The sequence below is a fragment of the Rhagoletis zephyria genome, unplaced genomic scaffold (genome assembly GCF_001687245.7).
Source record: "Rhagoletis zephyria isolate East Lansing unplaced genomic scaffold, Rhagoletis_zephyria_1.1 Rzeph_scaffold_00169, whole genome shotgun sequence".
In the NCBI taxonomy this organism is placed as follows: Eukaryota; Metazoa; Arthropoda; class Insecta; order Diptera; family Tephritidae; genus Rhagoletis; species Rhagoletis zephyria.
In genome coordinates this window covers 234,799-257,286 of record NW_016157253.1, presented here as the reverse complement: position 1 = coordinate 257,286, position 22,488 = coordinate 234,799, and the positions used below count along the sequence as shown (strand labels likewise).

Sequence of the window (22,488 nt, the reverse complement as noted above, 5' to 3'; positions counted from 1 at the left end):
TAGAGACAAATCGAGCAAACTTACGAAAATTAAACCAGGGGTTCCACAGGGAGGTGTCCTCTCCCCATTACTGTTTAAAATTTACATCTCAAAGCTTCCTCAACCACCAGAGGGTGTCTCGATGATCTCTTCTGCTGAAGATTGTTCGATAATGGCGTCTGGGAATGGAATTGATAACTTGTGCTCGAAAGTAAACGGTCAGGCACTTCAGGAGGCATCTCTACGAACTGACGGACGAAGTCCAGAGGTTCATCAAACAACCTGTGGACCCGACAGCTTATCGACAGGCCTTGAATGGCATTCACAGTGAGGAAGTCTCGAGTTATGTAGACTCTCGACCTGTGAATGCCGTTCTGGGTACACAACCACCAGACTTGGACGAGATAGAACTTCGTCTGCCTCGGAGACTTGGACCACAATAGCCCAACTGCGCTCTGGTTACTGCAGCAGGTTGAACTCATACCTAAGCAGATTAAACGAGGATGTTCTAAACGAATGCCCGGCATGCGGAGAGTCGCCCCATGACTCATAGCATCTTTTCGTATGCCCTCAGGATCCCACCCTTTGAACCTGGGACCTCCTGAAAGCTAACAAATAGTACCACACTTCTCTGCACACTCAGCTACTGGCGAATACGTATACATGTTTTCAAATGCTCAACTTGAACAAATATTTTAAAGTTATTGTTTTGAAATAAGATGATGACATTTTTCGGATACGAAAAAGGAACAAATCTGGAAATCGTTTTCTGGACGTTTCCGGATACGAAAAATGTACGAAAACTGCACTTTCGGCAAAAAGTACGTTTCTCTGCTGGCTGGGTTAGTTTTCGTTGTGAATGTGTTTAACTTACATATGTAAGTGTTAGATTATTAGTTTACTTGGCTGAAATCACTTATATAATATATATTTCAAATATTCTATCGTAATTTTGGAAGCTCCTTCCATACACATGTACATGCAATAAATACATACTATGTATACTAGCATTTGTATATAGAACATTTTTTATTGGTATTTTGAAATTATTTTGAATAGGTTCAACACTTCCTTATATACGTGAAGGATATATATACAGAGTTGCCAAACCATATGAATAAAATATTCGAGCAGAAGCAGCAACCGATGCGAGTAAAAGATCTAAAGGAACTAAATATTGACCATCTGCTGTCTATTACTTATGCTCCTAGGGTCATACATGTCGAAAATATGCAAGAATCCTCACCACAAGTAGTAAGATATTTTAATACATTATTTACATATAGACCATAAAATTGAATATATATATTCCAGTTTAATCTTTTGCCTAAAGGAGTTTTGTCATTAAGAGTATTACAGGAGTTGCCCATTATCGTTGTTTTAATGTACCAGATATATAAAACTGCAGTTCACCAAGAAGTTTCCGAGTTTATTCCTTTGATTATGACTACAATCAATTTACAGCCATCCGCGCAGCAAAGGTAGGCATAAGGACTATTACATTTTATTAAAAATCTCGAATAATGCCTTTAAACATTTAGGAACTCTGCGGATCTTAATAAAGAAATATTTGTTGATTTTATGGGCGCTCAGGTGAAAACATTATCCTTTTTAGCCTACATTGTTAGGATATTTCAGGTAAATATGAATATATAAATTAATCACAGTGATGTTGGATGCAAAAGAGCCATGTCGTTTGTAAATTATTATTGCTTTTTTATAAAAATATAGATGACTCTATAATATATGTAACCATTATCCAAACTCGGCAACACGTCGTTGTTCCATTTCATCGAACATCACTGTATGTATCTGACTACGTTTAGTTCGCAAAAATCAAACTAATGAAAAATTTAAGGATTTGATACTTACACATTCAGCATCAGTTACAAATGGAATGCTTAGTCTGATGGAATTGTGTCCTAAAGAAGCAGCTCATTTAAGGAAAGAATTGTTAATAGCTGCACGACACATTTTCGCAACGGACTTACGGCAAAGTATAGCATTTCGTACTATTTATTGATTGAAGTTACTGAAGTGTTTTATTTTAGAATTCGTGCCTATAATAGAAAAGCTTTTCAATGAAGATCTCTTAATTGGAAAGGGAGTTACTTTGGAATCTATTAGACCGTTAGCATATTCTACTTTGGCGGATTTGGCCCATCATGTTCGGCAGAGTCTGTCTTTGGATGTGCTTGAAAAAGCAGTAAATTTGTTTTCAAAAAACGTTCACGATGAGTCTCTGGCAACTGGTATACAAACCATGTCTTGTAAATTGTTGCTAAACCTAGTGGACTGCATCAGGCAGCACAGTGAATTGGATGCAATCAAAGCAAGAAATATATTGATATCCTTGTTAAAAGTTTTCGCTTACAAATTCAAAACAATAGCGAAAATTCAATTACCTACAATTATACAAAAGTGGTAAGTTGATGAAAAATCGCAATTAATGAAAACTATAAATAACCCCCGAAAATATGGGTGGTCTGTGGTTTAATATATCTGCATATTTTTTTTTAACATACCAATTTACTTATGTAAGTACTTCATGAAAACTATATTTGCAGTACATTTCTTTTGGTAGTTAATTTTATCTTTGGTATATCCGCAAGATCAGCAATGCGTAAAGCAGTCCTTTTTTAGGCAAACAGCAATGCTTGCTGTGGTCATACCCTGAGACTTAGGCCCCTATTATGAGTTGCATTCAATCTTCGACTGTGGTCGAAAGTGCGGATCGAACGAATTTTCATTTCGTATTATGACGCTTATTCGATGAAGAATAGTATATTTTTCACCGCTGAGAAAATCGAGCAAACTAAAAAGTGTGCTTATACACATTAATGTAAATTGGTGCAAATTAAAATGAAATAAAAAAAGCGAGTTTATAAAAACGTGGTAAAATGAGTACAACGGAGTTCTGGTTCAACGAATCGTCAGAGGATGAGAGCTTAGTAAACTGGCCAGGAGTAGCAAATGTTTAAAAGAGTTTAAGTGTAGCCTTTCGAATATATTTTGACACAAAATATATTTAAGAAATTTGTCTACAGATATATTACATAGTTCCGACTGTCTAAAGAGGCGTTTGTGAGCCAAATCTATTTATAATATTTTAAAACTATCAACATATCTACGATTTTGTTCTTAGACATCGTGCCAACTGAGTATTGGGATTTTCTTTCACAAGTAAAACCAACCTTTCGAGTGTGTGTTTTGTATTCACGACGTTAGAACTGCATGAAATTAATAAAAATTGTTTAAAATTAGTGTCTAGCCGTCAAACAGTAAGAAAACAAATACAAAAGCATAAATTTTTCTAACACTTCGCTACACCATCGAAAGCAAATTTCTGTTCGATAGAAAATTCGATACTCAACGAAAATTTCGACACGGTTGCATAGCTCATAATTAGAATTTCACTTTCGATCTTCGATAACCAGTGTATTTGTACCATGAAAAACAGCTTCTCATAAAAATACAATCGCCGTTCGGAGTCGGCGTAAAACTGTAGGTCCTTTCACTTTGTGTGGCAACATCAAGGCGCACGCCACAAATCGGAGGAGAAGCTCGGCCAAACACTAACATATGTGTAAGCGCCAATCTTATTATTATTATTATCGTTAATTTAGTACAAATTTGTATTCCATTTTATTGTATATCATACAAAGGGGCTGCAAACTTGTGGCAAATGTCGCATACGAAAAAATTTTACTTAAGAAAATCCTTCATAAACAATCTTCCTTCATGACAATATTTTACCCAGGCGACGAAATGTACATAAATGCGTGCAATATATTAAGATATTTTATATATTAATACACAATCATGCTCTTTTTGGTACACTTTTGAATTATTTCACCTTCACCGATTTTGATGAAATCAAATTAAGTGGAGGTAATTTAGAATTTAGTTTTTAGCATTCCACATTGAGGCTGCACGCTTCTTGTAGCTTCCGTTAGGTGAGCTTGACGACAACGACTGAGATATTAACCGATCTGGACGGCGTTGTTGTAGACGCTACAACAACAACAACAACAGATATAAGAAAAAACTGATAGATTATAAGAATAACAAAATACAGATTTTTTTATACCTGAAAAATCCACAACATTTTCAAAAACAAACAAAAGGAAGCCAAAAAATTTTAAACTATCGTAATGTACCCACTCGAAATACATACCTACATATCTACGGTCACAATTATGTAGTGCATGTTTAACATATCAGTCCGTCTAATTTCGAAAATCACTCAAGGTATTTTTAAAGGATCCTTTCCTTTGTTCTTCCTTTCCTTGGTTCTTAGAATTAACATTAGCCTTGACTTTATTAACCTATTTGAATTTAAGTTTTCTTATAATTTCACTATACATTTTTCTTAGTATAATTACACTGGTTTACAGCAAAATTGTTCTCTAGACGCCACTATCCAATTCCTATGTAAATTGCTCGGTGATTCCGAAAATCGAGTTAATTTTTTTTTCAATGGATACTTTTTCGAGATATTTGAATTTACCGTTATTCAGCTTAAAGCAAAAATTGGTTCCTTTTAATCACGTATATCTTACGAACCAATTTAAAAATCTTAATATAAAATACGGCAAATGAAAGCCAATGAAATTCAGTAGTAAAGCAGTAAAGCGTGTTACTCATACGCCACGTACACCCGAGTAATACGCTTTACTGCTCTTATTTCATACAAAAAATCTTTGCGCATTATCATTTGACCACTCATATTTCGTATTTGTCCATCGATTTTCTTCAGCAGTAACTTGATTTTGTTTTGTAACAGAACAGGCTTTAGTACAAATGCAGAAAATTTGGCACAGAACCTGTTATTTTTTTAATTTTTCTTCTGTAAAATATTGATTTATTCTCATTTTTTCATTAAAAAAAAAGCTGGAATGATTAATTAATTTTTCAGAAACTATAAGCCCTATCGGAAAGTGATGTATATACGGTTTGTTTTATGTTAAGGTTTTTAAATTGGTTCGTAAGATATACGTGATTAAAAGCAACAAATTTTTGCTTTCAGCTGAATAACGGTGAATTACAAATATCTCGAAAACGTATCCATAGAAAAAAATTAACTCAATTTTAGGAATCACCGAGCAATTCTAGTAAACACTCGTACAAGAGTAAAAACACTCGTATTTCAAAATGGCTCCATTTCTTATAAAGCCATCGCATTTCTGGCTAGTATATCCAACTTTTGGCAAAAAATATCAATTATGCGGTTATTCAGAACGGCGATACGCGGGTTTGTACTTTAAACGTTGATATGTAAAACAGCCCGCCAGTCATTTCTCTTCTGTGCCAACTGACGCCAATTTGAAATGCAAAGTAAAGCCAAGTCCTTCTCCACCTGGTCTTTCCAATGCAGAGGAGGCCTTCTTCTTCCTCTGTTACCAGCATCGCAGCCCGCGTTGAATATTTTCATAGCAGGAGCGTTTCTGTCCATTGGAACGACATGACCAAACCAATGGAGCCGCTGAATTTTAATTCGCTGCACTATGTCTATATCGTAAAATCGTCTGCGGTATTCGCCATCGCCAAAGCGTAAAGGACCATAAATTTTTCGCAGAATCTTTCTCTCAAAAACTCAAAGCGCCGCTTCATCAGAAAATTTCATTGTCCATGCCTCCGCCCCATACACCAGCAGGGCATGATGAGTGACTTATAAGAGTGTGATCTTTGTACGACGAGAGAGGACTTTGCTTCTAAATTGCCTACTCAGTCCAAAGTAGCACTTGCTAGCAAGAGTGATTCTCCGTTGGATTTCAAGGCTGACATTATTATTGGTGTTAATGCTGGTTCCCAAATAAACGAAGACGTCTACTTTTTCAAACTTGTAACTTTTATTTTTTACTTTTTATTTACTTTTTTTTTAGAACAGGAAGCATCGAAAGCCTAAACCCCAAACCAGTCAGTGTGAGACTTTAGCCCACTAAACCTCCTACCGTCTATGTACCAATCCCTCCGGTACCACCGTCAAGTATTTCGTCGGGAGGAAACTAGTAACTAACAACAGTGACGTGTGTGCCGAGATGCGTATGCTCTGACTGTTTGTGTGATGACAGGAGATACTTCGTTTTGTCCTCGTTCTCTATCTTACCCCGAGAAGACAGAACAGACGTAGCCCTTATTTTTACCGATAATATCGATGTCGTCGGCATATGCCAGCAATTGTACGCCCTTGTAAAATTCTTCGGCTCTTATCTTCTCCGACATCAGATTAAAGAAATCACACGGAAGGGAGTCACCTTGTCTGAAACCTCGTTTGGTATCAAACGGCTCGGAGAGGTCCTTCCCAAATCTGACGGAGCTGATGGTATTGCTCAACGTCATTTTACACAGCTGTATTAGTTTCGCGATTCGGATACCAAATTCATATATCGAGGCATAAAGACAACGTCTTTCGTGCTGTCGAAAGCAGCTTTGAAAACCACAAATAGGTGGTGTGTGTCAATCCTATTCTCGCGGATCTTTTCCAAGATTTGGCCTGTGAATACCTGATCTATAGTGGATATACCAGGTCTAAAGCCACACTGATTAGGCCCAATCAGTTCGTTAACGGCGGGCTTCAGTCTTTCACATAATACACTCGATAAGACCTTGTAACCTATGCTGATCCCGCGATAGTTGGCGCGAATGGCGGGTTCGCTTTCTTGAGCACACGTACTTGAATAGCTCGGCTGGCAGGCCATCAGCTCAAGCAGCTTTGTTGTTTTTCAACCGTGTAATTACTATTCGTACCTCCTCATAGTCAGGCGGTGGGACATCGACTTCATCGTCATCGACTGGGGGCTCGGGTTCGTCTTCTCCACTACTTTCAGTGCTGCTGCCATTCAATTTGAAAGTGTTCCCTACGAAACCTTCAGTAAGTCGCTAACTCTTCGCTCTTCGCGCTCTCGTATTTCGGCCTCTCTCTTCTAAATTCGGCAAATACGTTTCGCTTCCCTCTTTAGTTCCCTATAACGGTCCCACATGGCTCGCGTTGCGCCCGATCGCAGCGTTGCCCTGTAGGCGGCATCTTTTTCCTCTGCAGCTTCTCATCGTACCAGTTGCTCTTTCGGGCTCGCTGAAGTTCGACTATTTCTTCGGCGGCGATACTCAATGAGCGGGAAATGTGGTTGTACTGCTCGCGTATGTCGGTTTGTTGAAGAGTGCTCTCAGAGAGCTGGTGCGTGAGTGGAATGGCGAATAAACTGGCCGTGTGCTGTGATTGGAACATTTCGAAGTTAAGCTTTCCTTGCATTGTTGGGCGCACATATTTTGGTGCACAGTGTCGGGTGCGTATCTTGGCTTGGTCCGAGTCGATGTTTGGCCCTCGCAGTGTACGTACGTCTAAAACACTGGAAACATGCCTTCCGTCTATCATAACATGATTGATTTGGTTTCTCGTTTTTCGATGTGAAGACGGCTGTCTTCTAGCTCGGTGGACATTTTTATGCTGGGACCTAGCATTACATATTACCATGTTCCGGTCCCCGGCAAAGTCGATCAGCCTCAGGCCGTTATCGGACGTTTCGTCGTGGAGGATTTTTATATTGTGTCGGGGTCAGCGCTCATATGTTCTCTCTAAGCGCTCATAGAATAGATCCTTGGACGCCTCGTCCTTCTCTTCCGTCGGAGCATGGGCGCAGATGATCGAGTATCATATGTATATCACTCCCATGATTCAATAATTAAAGGTTTGCTCACTAGTGACATTCGAGTTTTGACACTCACTTACAAATGGTTGCACACACACACGCACCCAAAGACAGCGCCTTCCCTGCAAACCATTTTTTCAGAGTATTCTGCATTGTAAAGAAATTTTAAAGAATTCGTTATGATTTAATTCGATTTTTTGCCGAATTTTCTAAAATGAAATAAATTACGCACACTTCCATTCTTATACGAAATTTCGGAAGAAAATCTGTGAAGCAACGAAAATAATGCTGCTATGTGAAGAATATCTTTCAGAATTTTTCCCGAATTTTCTTTATTTTTCGTACAGAAATTTCTTTACGAGTTCGTGTCAACCACTTCTTATAATTTTCTTTGAAAATTCGTAAAAAAATCGTTACAGAAATGAGATACCTAACGATTTCCTTAAGATTTCGGGAACTTTGGTTTTCAGGGTTGCTAAGGGATCCGATTTTGTCAAGAGGGAGCGAGAAAACTGTTTTCTGAGCAAATATTTTTTTAGGTAGACGGGCCAGAAATCTATGTTCATCTTAATGGACTTAAAAATAGCCGTCAGCATAAAGGCCATAAAGTCAATATTAATGACAAACAAAATGGAAAACTGCAGCCGGATTCCAATTTTCGCCATTGCTAAAACTCCATGGCCAAAAAATACTAAATTAATTTTATCAAATTTTAGCGGTTTCTCCATTCTCTCTTCAAAAGGCATCTCCATTTTTTAATAATTTTTCGGCAGATTTTACAAAATGAACCGGATAAAGTGAGTGAACTGTTTTGACAGCTCATATAGCTAAAATTGCAATTCCAGCGCATATGGCATCGCTCCATTTTTGGCTTAAACCAAGGCGAATACATATAAGGTGGTATCGATTCAACAAATACAACAATTACTTGTATTTTGTTTTTGCTTTTAGCGGGCCATTGTCAAATTTCAGCTATTCTTCCCCGAATGAAAAAGGGCGACAGAAAATACAAACACTCTCACGTTTTCACTCACTCGCTAACGAAATACAAAATTTTGACAATCAAACGCTACTCACAGCTGATGAAACAACACCACCTTATATAAATTCGCCTTGGCTTAAACAATTTAAAAACTGGCCACGAGAAAAAATTGTTTCTAAAAAATGTATCAACAAATCACAACTAATTTTCTATTGTAGTTCGTTTAAACTACCCAACTATATAGAAAAAACTTTGTAATTAAACAGGTAAATGGAAAATAGCAGCGAAAGAGTGGCAAAAGAACGAAAATTTATGCTTGCACCCATTAGCGTACACAAGGGGTGGGTTTTGGGGTTCAAACCCCCCCCCCCCCCCCCCCCCCCAAAAGCTAATAACCTCAAATACAATCTGTATCTTAAAGCTAAGAATCCAGCTCTCAAGGAAATTATAAGAAATATTTATTATAATTTCTGTTGCTTGAAAAAGCGCTTTGCTTTTGCTCTTGCTTTGCTTTTGCTTTGCATCTCTATCGAAAACCAGAAATCGAAAAAATAAACATAGAAGTGCAAAAATTCATGGAATCAATAAATTTATTTTTACTGACTCTTTTTTAAAATTTTTTATTAGGTACTTTTGAAAGTTGAGCGCATCTTGAGTTTATAGAACTTTTTATTAAACAAGTAGTTTTTAAGGAAAGAACACAACCGACTTCAATTCTCATATTCAAATTTTGGGGTACCGTTAACTTCTTCATGATCCAATCATCGGATCTCTAAAACAAATTACGGGACCAACCTTGAGGTACTATCTTTCTAATAAAAAAAGGATTATTGAAAACGGTTCACGTGGCCCAAAGTTATGTATTCCGGCGAGATAATAACCTCCCTTTTTTTTGAAGTCGGTTAAAAGCGTTTGAGTTCTGTTAATCTGTAAATAAAGTGCAGTTTATGAATTTTAAAAAGTTTATTTATTTATTACATACTGTACATAAAACTTGCATAAATTTATTTTAAAGAGTGTATTATCTGAAGCAAATTTTCAGTATTTTCCGGTGATATATCTTCAGAAATATAAAACCCCCCCTAAAATATATTCCTGGGTGCGCCCTTGCTGCACCATGATTCAATAATAGAAAGGTTTTGTAATAAAACAGTCTTCTCGCTCCCACACATAAAATTGGCTCCTTTACTTGTGCAGAATGTTGCTCACTCTACAGTTTGCATTGCGTGATTTTAACTGGGATGGAGACTACAATCTCCTCCCTTACACTAGTCGTCTAAAGCTCATAAATTTGCCTACACTTGCAAGTCGTAGAGAAATGCTAGGTATAAATATTTATCGTAAAATTAAATACAGGCTTGATCAATAGCCCGGCTTTTCTGGCTGAGGTAAACTTTAATGTTCCCTCTCGAGTGTCAAGACACTTTCGACTTCTGTTTTTGAAGCCATGCAAAACTAATTTTGAATTAAACGTNGCTCATAAATTTGCCTACACTTGCAAGTCGTAGAGAAATGCTAGGTATAAATATTTATCGTAAAATTAAATACAGGCTTGATCAATAGCCCGGCTTTTCTGGCTGAGGTAAACTTTAATGTTCCCTCTCGAGTGTCAAGACACTTTCGACTTCTGTTTTTGAAGCCATGCAAAACTAATTTTGAATTAAACGTATCATTGGCCCCTATTATGAGTTGCATTCGATCTTCGACTGTGGTCGAAAGTGCTGATCGAACGAATTTTCATTTGGTATTATTGCGCTCTTTCGATGAAGAATAGCGCTATTGTGAATTTCGCTCGTTTAGGTTGTTCACAATAGTATATTTTTCACCGCTGAGAAGCTTTGTTTACAGATCGAGCAAACTAAATAGTGTGCTTATACATATGTATGTACATATGTAAATTTGTGCAAATTAAAATGAAATAAAAAAGGAAGCGAGTTTATAAAAGCGTGGTAAAAAAAATGTTAATTAGCACAACGGAGTTCTGGTTGAACGATTCGTCAGAGGATGAGGGCTTAAAAACTGGCCAGGAGCAGAAAACGTGAGAGTTTAAGTGCAGTCTTTGGAATATATTTTCGCATACAATATACTTAAGAAATTTTGTAATCCAAATCTATTTAAAATATATTAAAACTATAAACAGCTCCATGATTTTGTTTTCAGAGATCGTGCCCACAGCGTATAGGGATTTTCTTTCATATGTAAAACCAGACTTTCGAGATTGTGTTTACTATTTACGACGTTAGAACTGCTTAAAATTAATAAAAATTGTTTGAAATTAGTGTCTAGCCGCCAAAAAGTAAGAAAACAAATGCGAAATCATACATTTTTAAAGTTTCTAACATTTCGCTACACCAACGAAAGCAAAATTCTGTTCGACAGAAAATTCGATACTCAACGAAAATTTCGACACGCTTGCATAGCTCATAATACGAATTTCACTTTCGATCTTCGATAGCCAGCGAAGATCGAAAATCGAATGCAACTCATAATAGGGGCCATTCTGTTGTTTATGTCAAGATTTATTCCAGCTCGTTTCACATATCGGACTCGAAAAGAATCATTTCCTCTCTAAATAATTGAAATACTATCTTTAGCATATCTAATCAGCTGATGATTTTGATTCTGTAGCTGAATAGTTTTAGATCTCGACACTTACAGGTCTATTCTGCACGTTACCGAAGATTTTGTGACCGCAAAATTTTATTACCAAAAAATGTTACCACTTCTTGTCACCGCGATTCTAGGTACGTTGGTAATGCAGTGAAAATATTCAGCAATTCAGCTATGAAGATTTGTGGAAATTCCTGTATTGCATATTTCACGGGGCAATATTTTGTTACCAGCTTATGAGATGGTAACCAAATTTACCGGTTACAAGAGAGCACAGAATGCGAAAAAGGTTTAAAAATTGACAGACACTTTAATTACCGGTTACAAAATTTATGTTACCAGCGCAGAATAGACCTGTTAACAAACTCCTGTTCCCACGGCTCGGCAGTTCCGTACGTCATGCGTACTGCGCTCCTCGTGTTGGAGGGTAAAACCGTTGGGATCAATTAATAAAAACCAAAATCTCTTCATACTAAATATTCGTTGGCATCACCTTCGATAGCGTAATTTTCTGGAACAGTTCTAGAATAGCGACCGTTTAGCTATAAAATAACCAAAAACGCGGATTGATAGAACTTTTTATGCTGATTTCAACGATACCAAATAGATTTGGCGTAGGTAAAAATAAATAAGATTATTTGCTTTGTTTATTTAAATTTTTTATTATCACTAAATTCTTAAAACCCGAAAGTAGACCATGATAAAATATGTATATCGAATAAAAGATAATAAATTGTACTTGTATATAATATACATTTCTTTACCATTAATTATGCAGTTTTATTTCAAGAAAAAATAGCATTTGCTCCTTTTTTTTGTGATTTTATGTACATTAAATCATAAATTAATTATCTTTATGGTGACTAGTTTTTTTAATCGGTTATGTAGTTAATAATATATTTATATTTAAAAAATTAAAAAATTTAACTTTAACCTTCTAAAACGTCTTAATTTTTTTCTTGCACCAAATAATTTTGGCATGGTTGAAATAAGCGTAAAACGTTCTAATGATCAGCATTTTTCGTTTTTGAATAGCTAAACGGGCTGTATTCTAGATTTGTTCCAGGAAATGACGAATAACTTAAATTATGTATATTTTTACAAAATACCAAATATATTGTCAATTCACATAGAATTACCCTGCAGTGAAAAGCCAAACCAGTTAGAAAAAATACTAGTTCATTAACTAGTATGTGCCTACCAGTTCGACAATTTCGAAGAACTTAGGCGATCAGCGACATCTCCCTTTGAATTGCCAAAGCCAAAAATAAAACGCAATTAATTGCTTTTTTTACAAATGTCGGCTGTGGCGTCACGTGAAGACTACTGGTTCTGGTTCTGAAAACGCAGGTTCGAGGCCGCTTGGAGGTGGTTAAGATGTTTAAAGTGAAATAAATGTAAGTAAAAATAATTTATTCAATTTATAAACAAATAACAAATTTGAAAATCTAATTGCATTGCAAAAAAACATTTAGGAAGAAATGCTTGTGCTATAAAAACAAAGAAATTAAACAAAAATATTTTTTTATTAAATTTAAAAATTACAATAAACAGCCTAAACAAAAAAATAAATTTATAAAAAATAAAAATAAAATAAAAAAGTTTCCTTGTGCCAGGATTTGAACCTGGGACCTCAGGCTTACCACGCGAGTGCTTTGCTCCCTCGGCCATTGTGACTGCTGCAGCGTCGGGAGCAAAAAGGCACACTTATGCTTTTCACGGGGCATGAATTGGCAGACTAGCTCATCAACTGGTATGATGCTACTAGTATTTATACTAGTAGATGCTGATGCATAGCCTGAAAATTGACATCTCGTAGGACATCGTAATGTTAAAAATACCAGTCGCTAACACTGAAAAAGGTTAGAACGTGAACTAGTTGAGCTGAAACGCAAACTGGTAGAATTCAAGTTCACAACTAGTAGCTTTCCCTGCAAGGTTATAATACACATTTCACTTTTAATTGTATACTTTGCGTACTTTTTTAGTACCTTTATACTACCGTTTTCGCAAAAGGCGATCAAATTCACCCCCTTTTTCCTACTACAAAAAGTACAAAAAAAAAAGTTGACAAAGGAGTGTCAAATTTGAGCTGTCACAAATTACATATTCTTGTATTATTGAATCATGTGCTTGTACAATATTTTAGGGAGCTTTATTGAAAAACGAAAAATGTAGATGGTTTCTTAAATCGATTAATTACACTACGTAACATAATGGAAAAAAAGTCGAAAAACTTGAAATGCCATATAGCGCATGGTGTGGGCCTGGTCGAGTAATGAAAAACGGTATAGTTGAAATTTCAAATATACCTTGAAAATCTTGACCAATGGTCAAAAAAAGGTTTTTGGAACGTTGCATTTTCTTTTTGCTTAAAATTTCAACGTTTTTGAACAAATTTTGAATTTTGATGTGTCATTGGAAAGAGAATAAAAATGCGTTCATACGGGATTTCTGAATAAAGATATGGCGTACTAACCTTAATTATTAAAAAAAAAAGTTTACAGATCTTTTTCGATTTAATCTCAATTTGAAAGGTTTGTAGATATAAAACCGTCAATAACTGCAAACCAAATATGAAACTACATTTCAATTAGATTTGAATATGATGCTCCACAAATATATATGTTTTACATTGACTTTAAAAATAAACATTGAAAGTTGATAGATTTAATGAATATTTATTAAGAAGAGCAAAAAAAAATATTTATATCATTTTTTTGTACACACCGTCACATGTTTCTCTTTTCAGAGACCAGCAATAGTCCACTACAGGGATGAAAAGGTAGGTACAATTGTACCTTTTTCCGACGTTTGCTGACCCAAAGGTACATTAGGTACAATCACTAGATTTTAGATTAGATGAATTTTTATTATTATTTTTTCTTTTTCCTTTACTGTGATAATATATTTACTTGTCGGCATGGGAAAAAGTGGTCAAAAGGAAGAAATTAACAAAATTATTAAAGTCCTTGGTTGTATATAAGAAAAGATTTAATATTCCAGAAAATGTACACGTTTGGTTTGAATAAAAGTTTTCAAGTGAGAAAAAATATGACAATATTCTAAAATTACAAATACAGAGATTGCTTAGATTGTTTAAATAAAACAAAACTCAACAAAAATCATATTGTGTATTCTCTTAAACATTTTACATTGGATTTAGAATAGCCACGACGACAAATCAACCCTTTACTTAGCTATCCTAAAATTCTTAACTCTTGTTGTATTTTTTATATTCGAAATTGGAATTAATTTCTGCCATAAAACGTCCTTCCCCCTAGACCGATGTACTCCCCTCTCGACTTACGGTGTGAAATCTACCTTTGCAATTGTTGGAATGCATTTTTTTTACCTATTGAAACCATAAAAGCTCTAGTTCCCCACATATGATAACATTTTTAACTTTTCTATTAATTTTATTCGCCCATACAGTCCTGGGTCTAAGATTTATTCAAATTTTCTGTAGTTGAGGGCCCTCAAATTGAGACAATAGCTATTTGACCCATATTCGCTATTTGACTTCTGGAATGTATTTAAACTGCTTTCGAATATACTTACGGCAATTCCCATTATCTTCTCTAGACTTGCTGCAGCTATTAACGGGAATCGGATAAATCAGCAGACTTTTCCTGTTGTTTTATAAAATACTGGAAAAAAGTAAACTTCGCCAGAGTGTTTTTTTGGTCTATTTCGCCAGAATTTTTCAGTAGTCAAAATTTTGCAAAAATAAAGATTCTCCGATTCCCATTAGACTATACTCTGGATGTAGATATAAACTCAGTTAAAAAAAGCTAATCAAGTTTATTAAAAAACTTCTTATGAATACTGTAACTTTTTTTAGGTGCAGTCTGTCTCATTTAGGTGCATTTATTTTATGATATTAGATACAATCTGAAATTTAAATTTTTCATCCGTGGTCTACTAGCATGCTCAATTTATTTTTACCCTCAAATCTTTTCTCTACTGCATCCATGCCCTTAAGCATCCTCTCACCTTGTTCGTCACTTAACTGAGCCAAGTTCTTAGGAAAATAACTTAAATGTGAATGTAGAAAATGAATTTTAATTGATATATTATACCCCATTTCAGAATATGCTTGAAGAAACTCGTTAAAATTTTGGGTTAGGCAAATAAAGCTGTCCCATGCTCTTTTTTCAACTGGACTTAATTTATGGGTCGATTACGGATAGCAACGCAACCACGGTTCGAAAATTTGTATTACGAATGGCAACTATCGTAAGTTGCTGTAGAGTTATCGATAATCGAAATTTGACAGTGCCACAATCAGCAAGCGGCTGTAAACAAGCTGCGCAAGTAAAATTAAATTATTAAAATAAAGAGTTTTAAAAGACAGCAATAAAGCTAAGTTCATCACAATTATGTGTTTAAGAGGAAGAGAAAAGCGGCCTCAATCAGGCGACATTTAAAGGATAATTCCAATCCTCTAGAGCTACCGCGTGCACTGTAAGCAAAAGTTAATGCTTTCAAGGTTTTTCTTTTATTATCGTTTTGTGTTCATTTTCAAAGCATATTGAGGACTTCCAAAAGGAGCTGTAGTATAATTGGTTAATAAACAGATGAACGAACCTCTTCGTTCAACTTCAATACCTCTGCTCATAAAAGCTTACGCACATCCTCGATTTTTCGCAGAAGGAAGTGCCACAGCAATGACTTCAGTTTGGAAAACTTGGTGTGTGGATAGTTTTAAAAGAGTTGCTTTAGTTGATAAAGGAAAAAAATTTGCAATCAGTGTACGCTTTCGTTTCGCCATAGGGCGTACTCCACGGGAACTAAAATTTAAAGTTATTGTTTTATTTTTAAATTATTCTGTAAAAGTAAACTGTATTGCAAAATGTTAATAATAATAATTAATGTTAATAATAATTAAATTATTAAAAAGTAAAATATATGACACTTCAATTTTCGCTCCTAAATACGCTCCAAAAACATTCCCAGCAACCACAAAAATGTTGTCGCCTGCAAATACACTTTGTAGCAACTGCAGTTGTCAGTTGAAAGTTGCTAGTTGCCATCTGTAATATCGTTTTGGCAACTAGCAACGAAAGTGAAGTTCGATTGCTATCGATAATTGACCCATTAGATGCAAAATGTTCGTTTTTCATTACCTTGCGAATAAGTTTGTATTGTGTATCGAAAAATTTCACAACTAAGAACACATTCTACACTTTCCAATAACTTACAGAATAATTGTGAAATAAAACCATCAGAAACAGCAATTGTAAAAGTTTTCAAAGTTGATTTCTGAAGTTAAAGTTAATCGTATATATAATGTAGCTTTACAATAGGTATATTCGCGTATTCTTCCAGCAGAAAACTCAACAGCAACATTCAAATGAACTTTTATCAGTTCTCTCTCAAATAGAGAAATGTTTGCAAAAGTACGCGAACGCAAAACCAGCAAAAACTTACAAGTTTTTACTACAGCTGATCGACATTTCCTTTACATACTAAAGCATAAAACGGAAAACCATAAAAATAATTTAAATTAAAAGCTTGTCTGATGCAATTTGCTAAGTAAGTTATTGAGTATTTGCTTTCTACCGAAACATTTGCAGTTATAATAAGTTATTTTAGTTTTTCTTGCTGGCAAATCGCTGCGGAAATTTTTTTCAGCAGAAACTAGCAGCTTCTCATCAAAATTAAATTCCAGTTTGGTCTCTCAATTTCCCCTACTATGCTGGATTTTTGTGTACGCGAATAGCAAAACTATCAAAAACTATCAATACGCGAACGCACTTATTTGTGAACAGAAAAACGTTTCAAACTGATTAAATCGACAAAAAAACGGTAAAAATGTGCATTTTGTTTTAATATTTAAGGTAAGTACGTCGTCTTGTTAAATCGACATCCAGTAAACTACAAACCGTTATACCATGATTCAATAATGCAAGGTTCGATAAACTGACAGTTGTCTCTTTCCCACCGCTCCCTTAGCAGTGGCACCGTGTTGCTTCTTTGCAAATTTACTTGGGAACCGTGTAGCTTTGGTGGGAAATAGAAGTATCAGCTTTTGTGCAATATGTTTATTTGTATATGCATATGAAGCATATTTAACTGATGAAAACATAAACTGTTTTTAAATTGGATGTTTACATCGATCTCATAGTAGTTTTATTTTAATTTTGAGTCTTTTTGCAGTTTTTATACGGCTAAATAACACAAAAATTGCGTAATTCACGTAGATATATTAACATTTCGTACAATATTTCGTTTAAAATGCTAGATTTCCTGCAAATACATTAGAATTTACAAAAGGAATTTCACTACTATTTGCCTACTTTGGTTACTTTTCTGCTACCATTTTCGCAGCAATGTATTTCATTCCTCCCCTTTCCCCATCCTTCGTAAATGCAACCTTTTGTAAGGGAGTGTCAAACCGCGGCTGTCAATAATTATCTAACCTTGTATTATTGAATCATGCCATTATACCATGTTCTGACCGACAACGAAAACACTTTGAAAACGCGTTTTGGGATTGTGGGCTGAAGGCTGTTCACACCGGCTGTTAGTGTTTTCGTTGACATTTCTTACATCCTCTGATTACAGTACTTTACTACACAAAAACAAAACCAAAATGCTTTTCCCTCATTTTCTTTTCATTAGCAACCTCTTACTTTCATTCTTATTTTACTTTTGCCAGCCAATCAACAATAAATCCGAAATGGCGTATTAAAGATGATAAAATATTACTTCCACTTCGATAAATAATCGAAAAAAAACTAGTGAAGACACCGATTAGAATGAGTGGAACGTGAGTTTTCAAGTAGTTTTCAGCGAAAACTGGTTTTCGTTTGACAGATTTTACATGGACGAAAACACATGTTTTAAGTCGAAAACCAGTTTTAGCAACGAAAACATGTTGTCGATGTCGGTCAGTACATGGTATTACAAGCGTCTTTTTATTTGCTTTCCAATGATATATCAAGATTCATAATTGGTTTAGAAATGTTGAAATTATAAGCAAAAAGAAAATGTAACACTCGAAAAACAATTTTCTGACCATAGGTCAAGATTTTGAGAGTATATTTGAAATTTATGTATGTATGCACTGACCACTGCTAACTCCTGAAAGGGGTACGGATTTTATTGCACTTTTTGCGAAGGCGGTTTTGTGTGCGAATATTACTTATTCATTACTACGTAATAAAATGTTAAACTTTGCCGCATAAACCCAAAGTTAATTTTTTATTTGCAAATAACTAAGTCACATAAATAAGTATTGATAAGTGGTATTATTTGCAAATAAGCATAAGACGTTGTCATTCTGAAGTTTATTTTCTTTTTCGATGGTCATCTCATTGTGTTTTTATAAACTTATAACATAGTATATATTTCTATTATTTATCACCAGGGAACGGATTTTTGGACCTAAAAACCTATAAAAAAGGCAAAATAAAATAACGAAAATAAGGCTGGAAAAGGCAAAATAAAATAGCAAAAAAGGCAGGAAAAGGCACCAGGTATTGCAAAAAAGGCAGGAAAAGGCACTAGGTATTTGCAAAAAAAGCAAAATAAGGCACTAAAAAAAGACAGAAAATACGAAGAACAATCAAAAAATACATTTATTTTAGAAATGTTTATATTACAAGTAAAAAGAAAAACTATGAACTAGTCTCATTATATGAAAAATTTGTACTTTGAATCTTTGACTATTTTATCCTTTCGAGTTTCTAATTCATAAAACTTAAATCTGTATAGTTGTAGTAACATTGAACCACAAGATGCATTTTGAAATTTTCTCGCAGCATTTTCATTTGATTTTCGCGAAGAAAAGCCTTGAATGTACTAAATGTGCGCTCGACGTAAGTTGATACAAGTAGAGGCCAATTTAAATATGGAACGTTTGAAACGTTCATATTAGAGCTCACGATTTTGTTCGGACATTTTCAAACAGTCCGGGTATATGAGCAACGAGTACTCGCACACTTGTTCAATACTCAATACTCGAAAATTTTCGAGCATGAGCTCGAGCAATTCGAGTTTTCTCGAGTAATTTGAGCAATGCTTTTTTGCTTTTGTTGACTTTTTTGTCAGTACTTTTTTTAAGTTTTACCATGATACAATAATTTTTAAAAGGTAGTTTCACTTCTTCTTATCCGCCATGTTAGCTATCTGACAGAAAACGTGTTTCGTATTTTTTGTTGTACCAAATTTAAAAAAAAAAATAAATAATAATTTTCGAATATTTTTAAATATTTTTCTTCATAAAAAGTTAACTGCTGCTTTCGTGGATATTGCAACACACGGAATAGGTGTAAGGATGCAGCTATAAGAGCCACCGCATACCACAGAGTTTATCGGCCGCCTATTTAAATAAAAGGGCTCGCTTGAAATATGTACATGAAGATGTATGGAGGTGCGCACACTACACCAGCTTAATCGCTCCGACCAATAAGTTGTGGTGCAATGGAAAGACTAGCGAGCCCATCTCGATCGGCGGCCGATAAAGTCCGTGGTGTGCGATGGATCTAATCCATTATAAACAAGAAATATTGCCGTTATATTTTCATTTTTATGGGGGAAACTTTCCATTATGGCCGTTCGTTAAAGGTCGTATAAATCTTTACATGTTCTGTTAAAAAATATCTAAAATAACAAGCGAAAATCCCCAAGTTCTATATCGTAGCAGTGGCCACATTGCGTGTTTGTCACAGACACGGTTTATCTCAAAAATTTTGAAGTGAAACTACCTTCTAAAAATTATTGTATCATGATGGTGCATTTACATGGTATGAAGCCATATGAACTGTTGATACGCTAAAATAGAGGGACTACATGTTCTAATGAGGAATTCAATGATATCGAGTGGGATGCATATAATAAATTTTTTCATATGAAAAGTTATGGGGAGATACTGTAAACATACTGTTGTGATACGTTAAGCATATGTAAATTATAGCAAGTTGAATTTTCATACATCTTCCCATAAAAAGTTTAACAGATGCAGAGATACCAAGGGGGGCTTTTCCCATTTTGATGCCTTTTTAATATAAAAACCCACCGAAAAGGAGGAAACGGCAACTCCGCCATTCACATACATGTCAAAAGTATGAATTTTAAAAATTAAAAACAATAAACAAACAAATTCAGAACAAAGAAATTCTTTGTACTAGAACTTTTTAAATTGAAGCCACTCACGTTTAGTGGACAATAAAAATACGAAGAACTATGATAACAAACTTACAAAAAGGCATTACAGAACACTTTAATGAGCTTTATATCACGTTTTAGTAAAAATAAGCCTATATTTTCCAAGCTGGCAAAGAAATGACAATTTGATATTTTTGTTTACACAAAGACTTGCCAAATATACATATAAGTCAAAATTATACATGATTCAATAATTAGAGGTTTGCTCATTATTGACATTAGACTTTTGACACTCCCTTAGCTGCCTTACAAAAGCTTTGCACACACACACGAACCCACACACAGTGCTTTGCTAAGGGAGCCGATTTTGTCAAGAGGGAGCGAGAAAACTGCTTTTTGAGCAAACCTTTTATTATTGAATCATGACATGTGGTGTCGCATGTATTAACAATGGTGTTGGTCAGTAACTAACTGCAATATATCCATATCGGTCAGCAATTTTTAAGGTACTAGAAAAGGTACTAATTATTTACTACCTTTAATCCGTTGGTGCATACTACTTAAATTAAATGTAGAAAAATGTATAATTACAGGCTTATAAGCCTTAATATATGTTTGTATCGGCAGCTCCCCACAGCTTGGACATATGTTGTAACTTTAAAAAAGTAAAAGCCGTAAAGTAAGGCAATTTCCTATAAGACTGTAAATGATTTTCTAAATAGATTAAAACACATAAATATCGCTAATATAAGCGAATTCCTAATTTAACCATGCAGCCAATCTATTCTAGTGTATCAGTAGTTCATTTGGCTCAATATAATGGCAATGCTGCGAAAGTTATTTAATATAAAAAAGCGCCTTTCCATACGATTTCTGGGTACGTTTTTTTCCATTGATAACCACGATATCTTTTATTTTTCTACTTTTTGAGGACAAAAACTATACAAATCCAGCAATTTTAAATATTAATATTGTTCTGAAAACACCAAGTTCTTTGAAAATCGCGGTAAAACGAATTACTGAAATGGAGTATTTTAGATACTATTTCCCAACGAATAGTAGTATAAAAATTAAGATCGGCAGCACTGAAAATAAGCATGCCGATCTTGTCAAAATCACAACAAACACGTCGCTACTGACAACACCTTGTTATTATTCCACCATGGAATCATGAAAATTATAGAAGGCATGTATACTTCTCCCTTTCATTTTTTCATACAGTTTATCGCTAGCTTAGAGTGAAAAGTTGCTAAGTCCACTTTTTATGAAAACTCATATTTTGATATTGGAGGCTAGAGAAATTGAATACGCATCGTTTCGAAAATTATAAAGGTACTTGTTTTACTTTTTCCTCTTAATAAGCAATAAAAGGAAAATTTGCTAAGTCCAAAAGAAGCACCACAAATCCGATAAGGCCAAAATAATACGACATCTTTTAATAAATATCGAATCCTTCTGATTCTTATGGAGTTTTGCTTTGCTCTAAACGCGCAAAATGTCTGATTCAAAGTCTTGCGAAATAGTTAAAGAAAATGGCTATAGAAAGATTTTTTCCTCTCCTGTAAAATTTTTAAAATGGGACTTAGCAACTTTTCTTTCTAAGCTAGCGTTATGCTTTTTCTGGCTTTTACAAAAATGCAGGGATACCGCACTTATTTCGGTACAATATGATCGTAATGTATTTTCAATTCGAAATCAAGCAAAAACATCCCACGAAAATGTTTGCGATTTTAGAGTGTTAGTGAATATTTGCAAACTACTGCAAACAATAGAGTGCCATATCTTACAAAGTTCAGAGTATTAACGAAACAAACAAGCATTTTATGGCTTCATGTTTCCTTCAAACCGCATTGCTATTTTTTCTAACTTTTCCTTTTGTTTAGCGCTGTAACCTATTAAGTTATATCTTTTAATTTATACATGTGAACTATTTTCAATGAGCATTTTTTCATTTGCTCCAGAATTTTGAGTACATTTTCTTATAGTACCTCTCATTCTTTTTTATCTTACATATATACACTCCGAAGTTCGGGATAGTATTTTGAATATACCAGAAATATATGTAAAAGTAGTGGCGGCTGCTGTAGAGCATTACGCAGAGCCTGAGTTCAAGCCCAGTTTTTCTAATAGTGGTCGCCCCTCTGTTGGTAATAG

General features: G+C 34.8%; 2 protein-coding genes across 2 annotated transcripts in view; one reads left to right on the top strand and one right to left on the bottom strand.

The window, feature by feature from the left end:
• LOC108355851 (transmembrane channel-like protein 7) overlaps positions 1 to 22,488 on the bottom strand; it is a 120,099-nt gene that overhangs the window by 22,619 nt on the left and 74,992 nt on the right. The window lies entirely within an intron of this gene.
• Positions 1 to 22,488, top strand: part of Nipped-A (Transcription-associated protein Nipped-A) — a 90,954-nt gene that overhangs the window by 18,545 nt on the left and 49,921 nt on the right. The window contains exons 3-7 of the mRNA XM_017606978.1: positions 1,039 to 1,233; positions 1,294 to 1,460; positions 1,521 to 1,617; positions 1,838 to 1,976; positions 2,031 to 2,403. Of these exons, the coding sequence (XP_017462467.1) occupies positions 1,039 to 1,233; positions 1,294 to 1,460; positions 1,521 to 1,617; positions 1,838 to 1,976; positions 2,031 to 2,403 (971 nt within the window). The remainder of the gene's footprint in view (positions 1 to 1,038; positions 1,234 to 1,293; positions 1,461 to 1,520; positions 1,618 to 1,837; positions 1,977 to 2,030; positions 2,404 to 22,488) is intronic.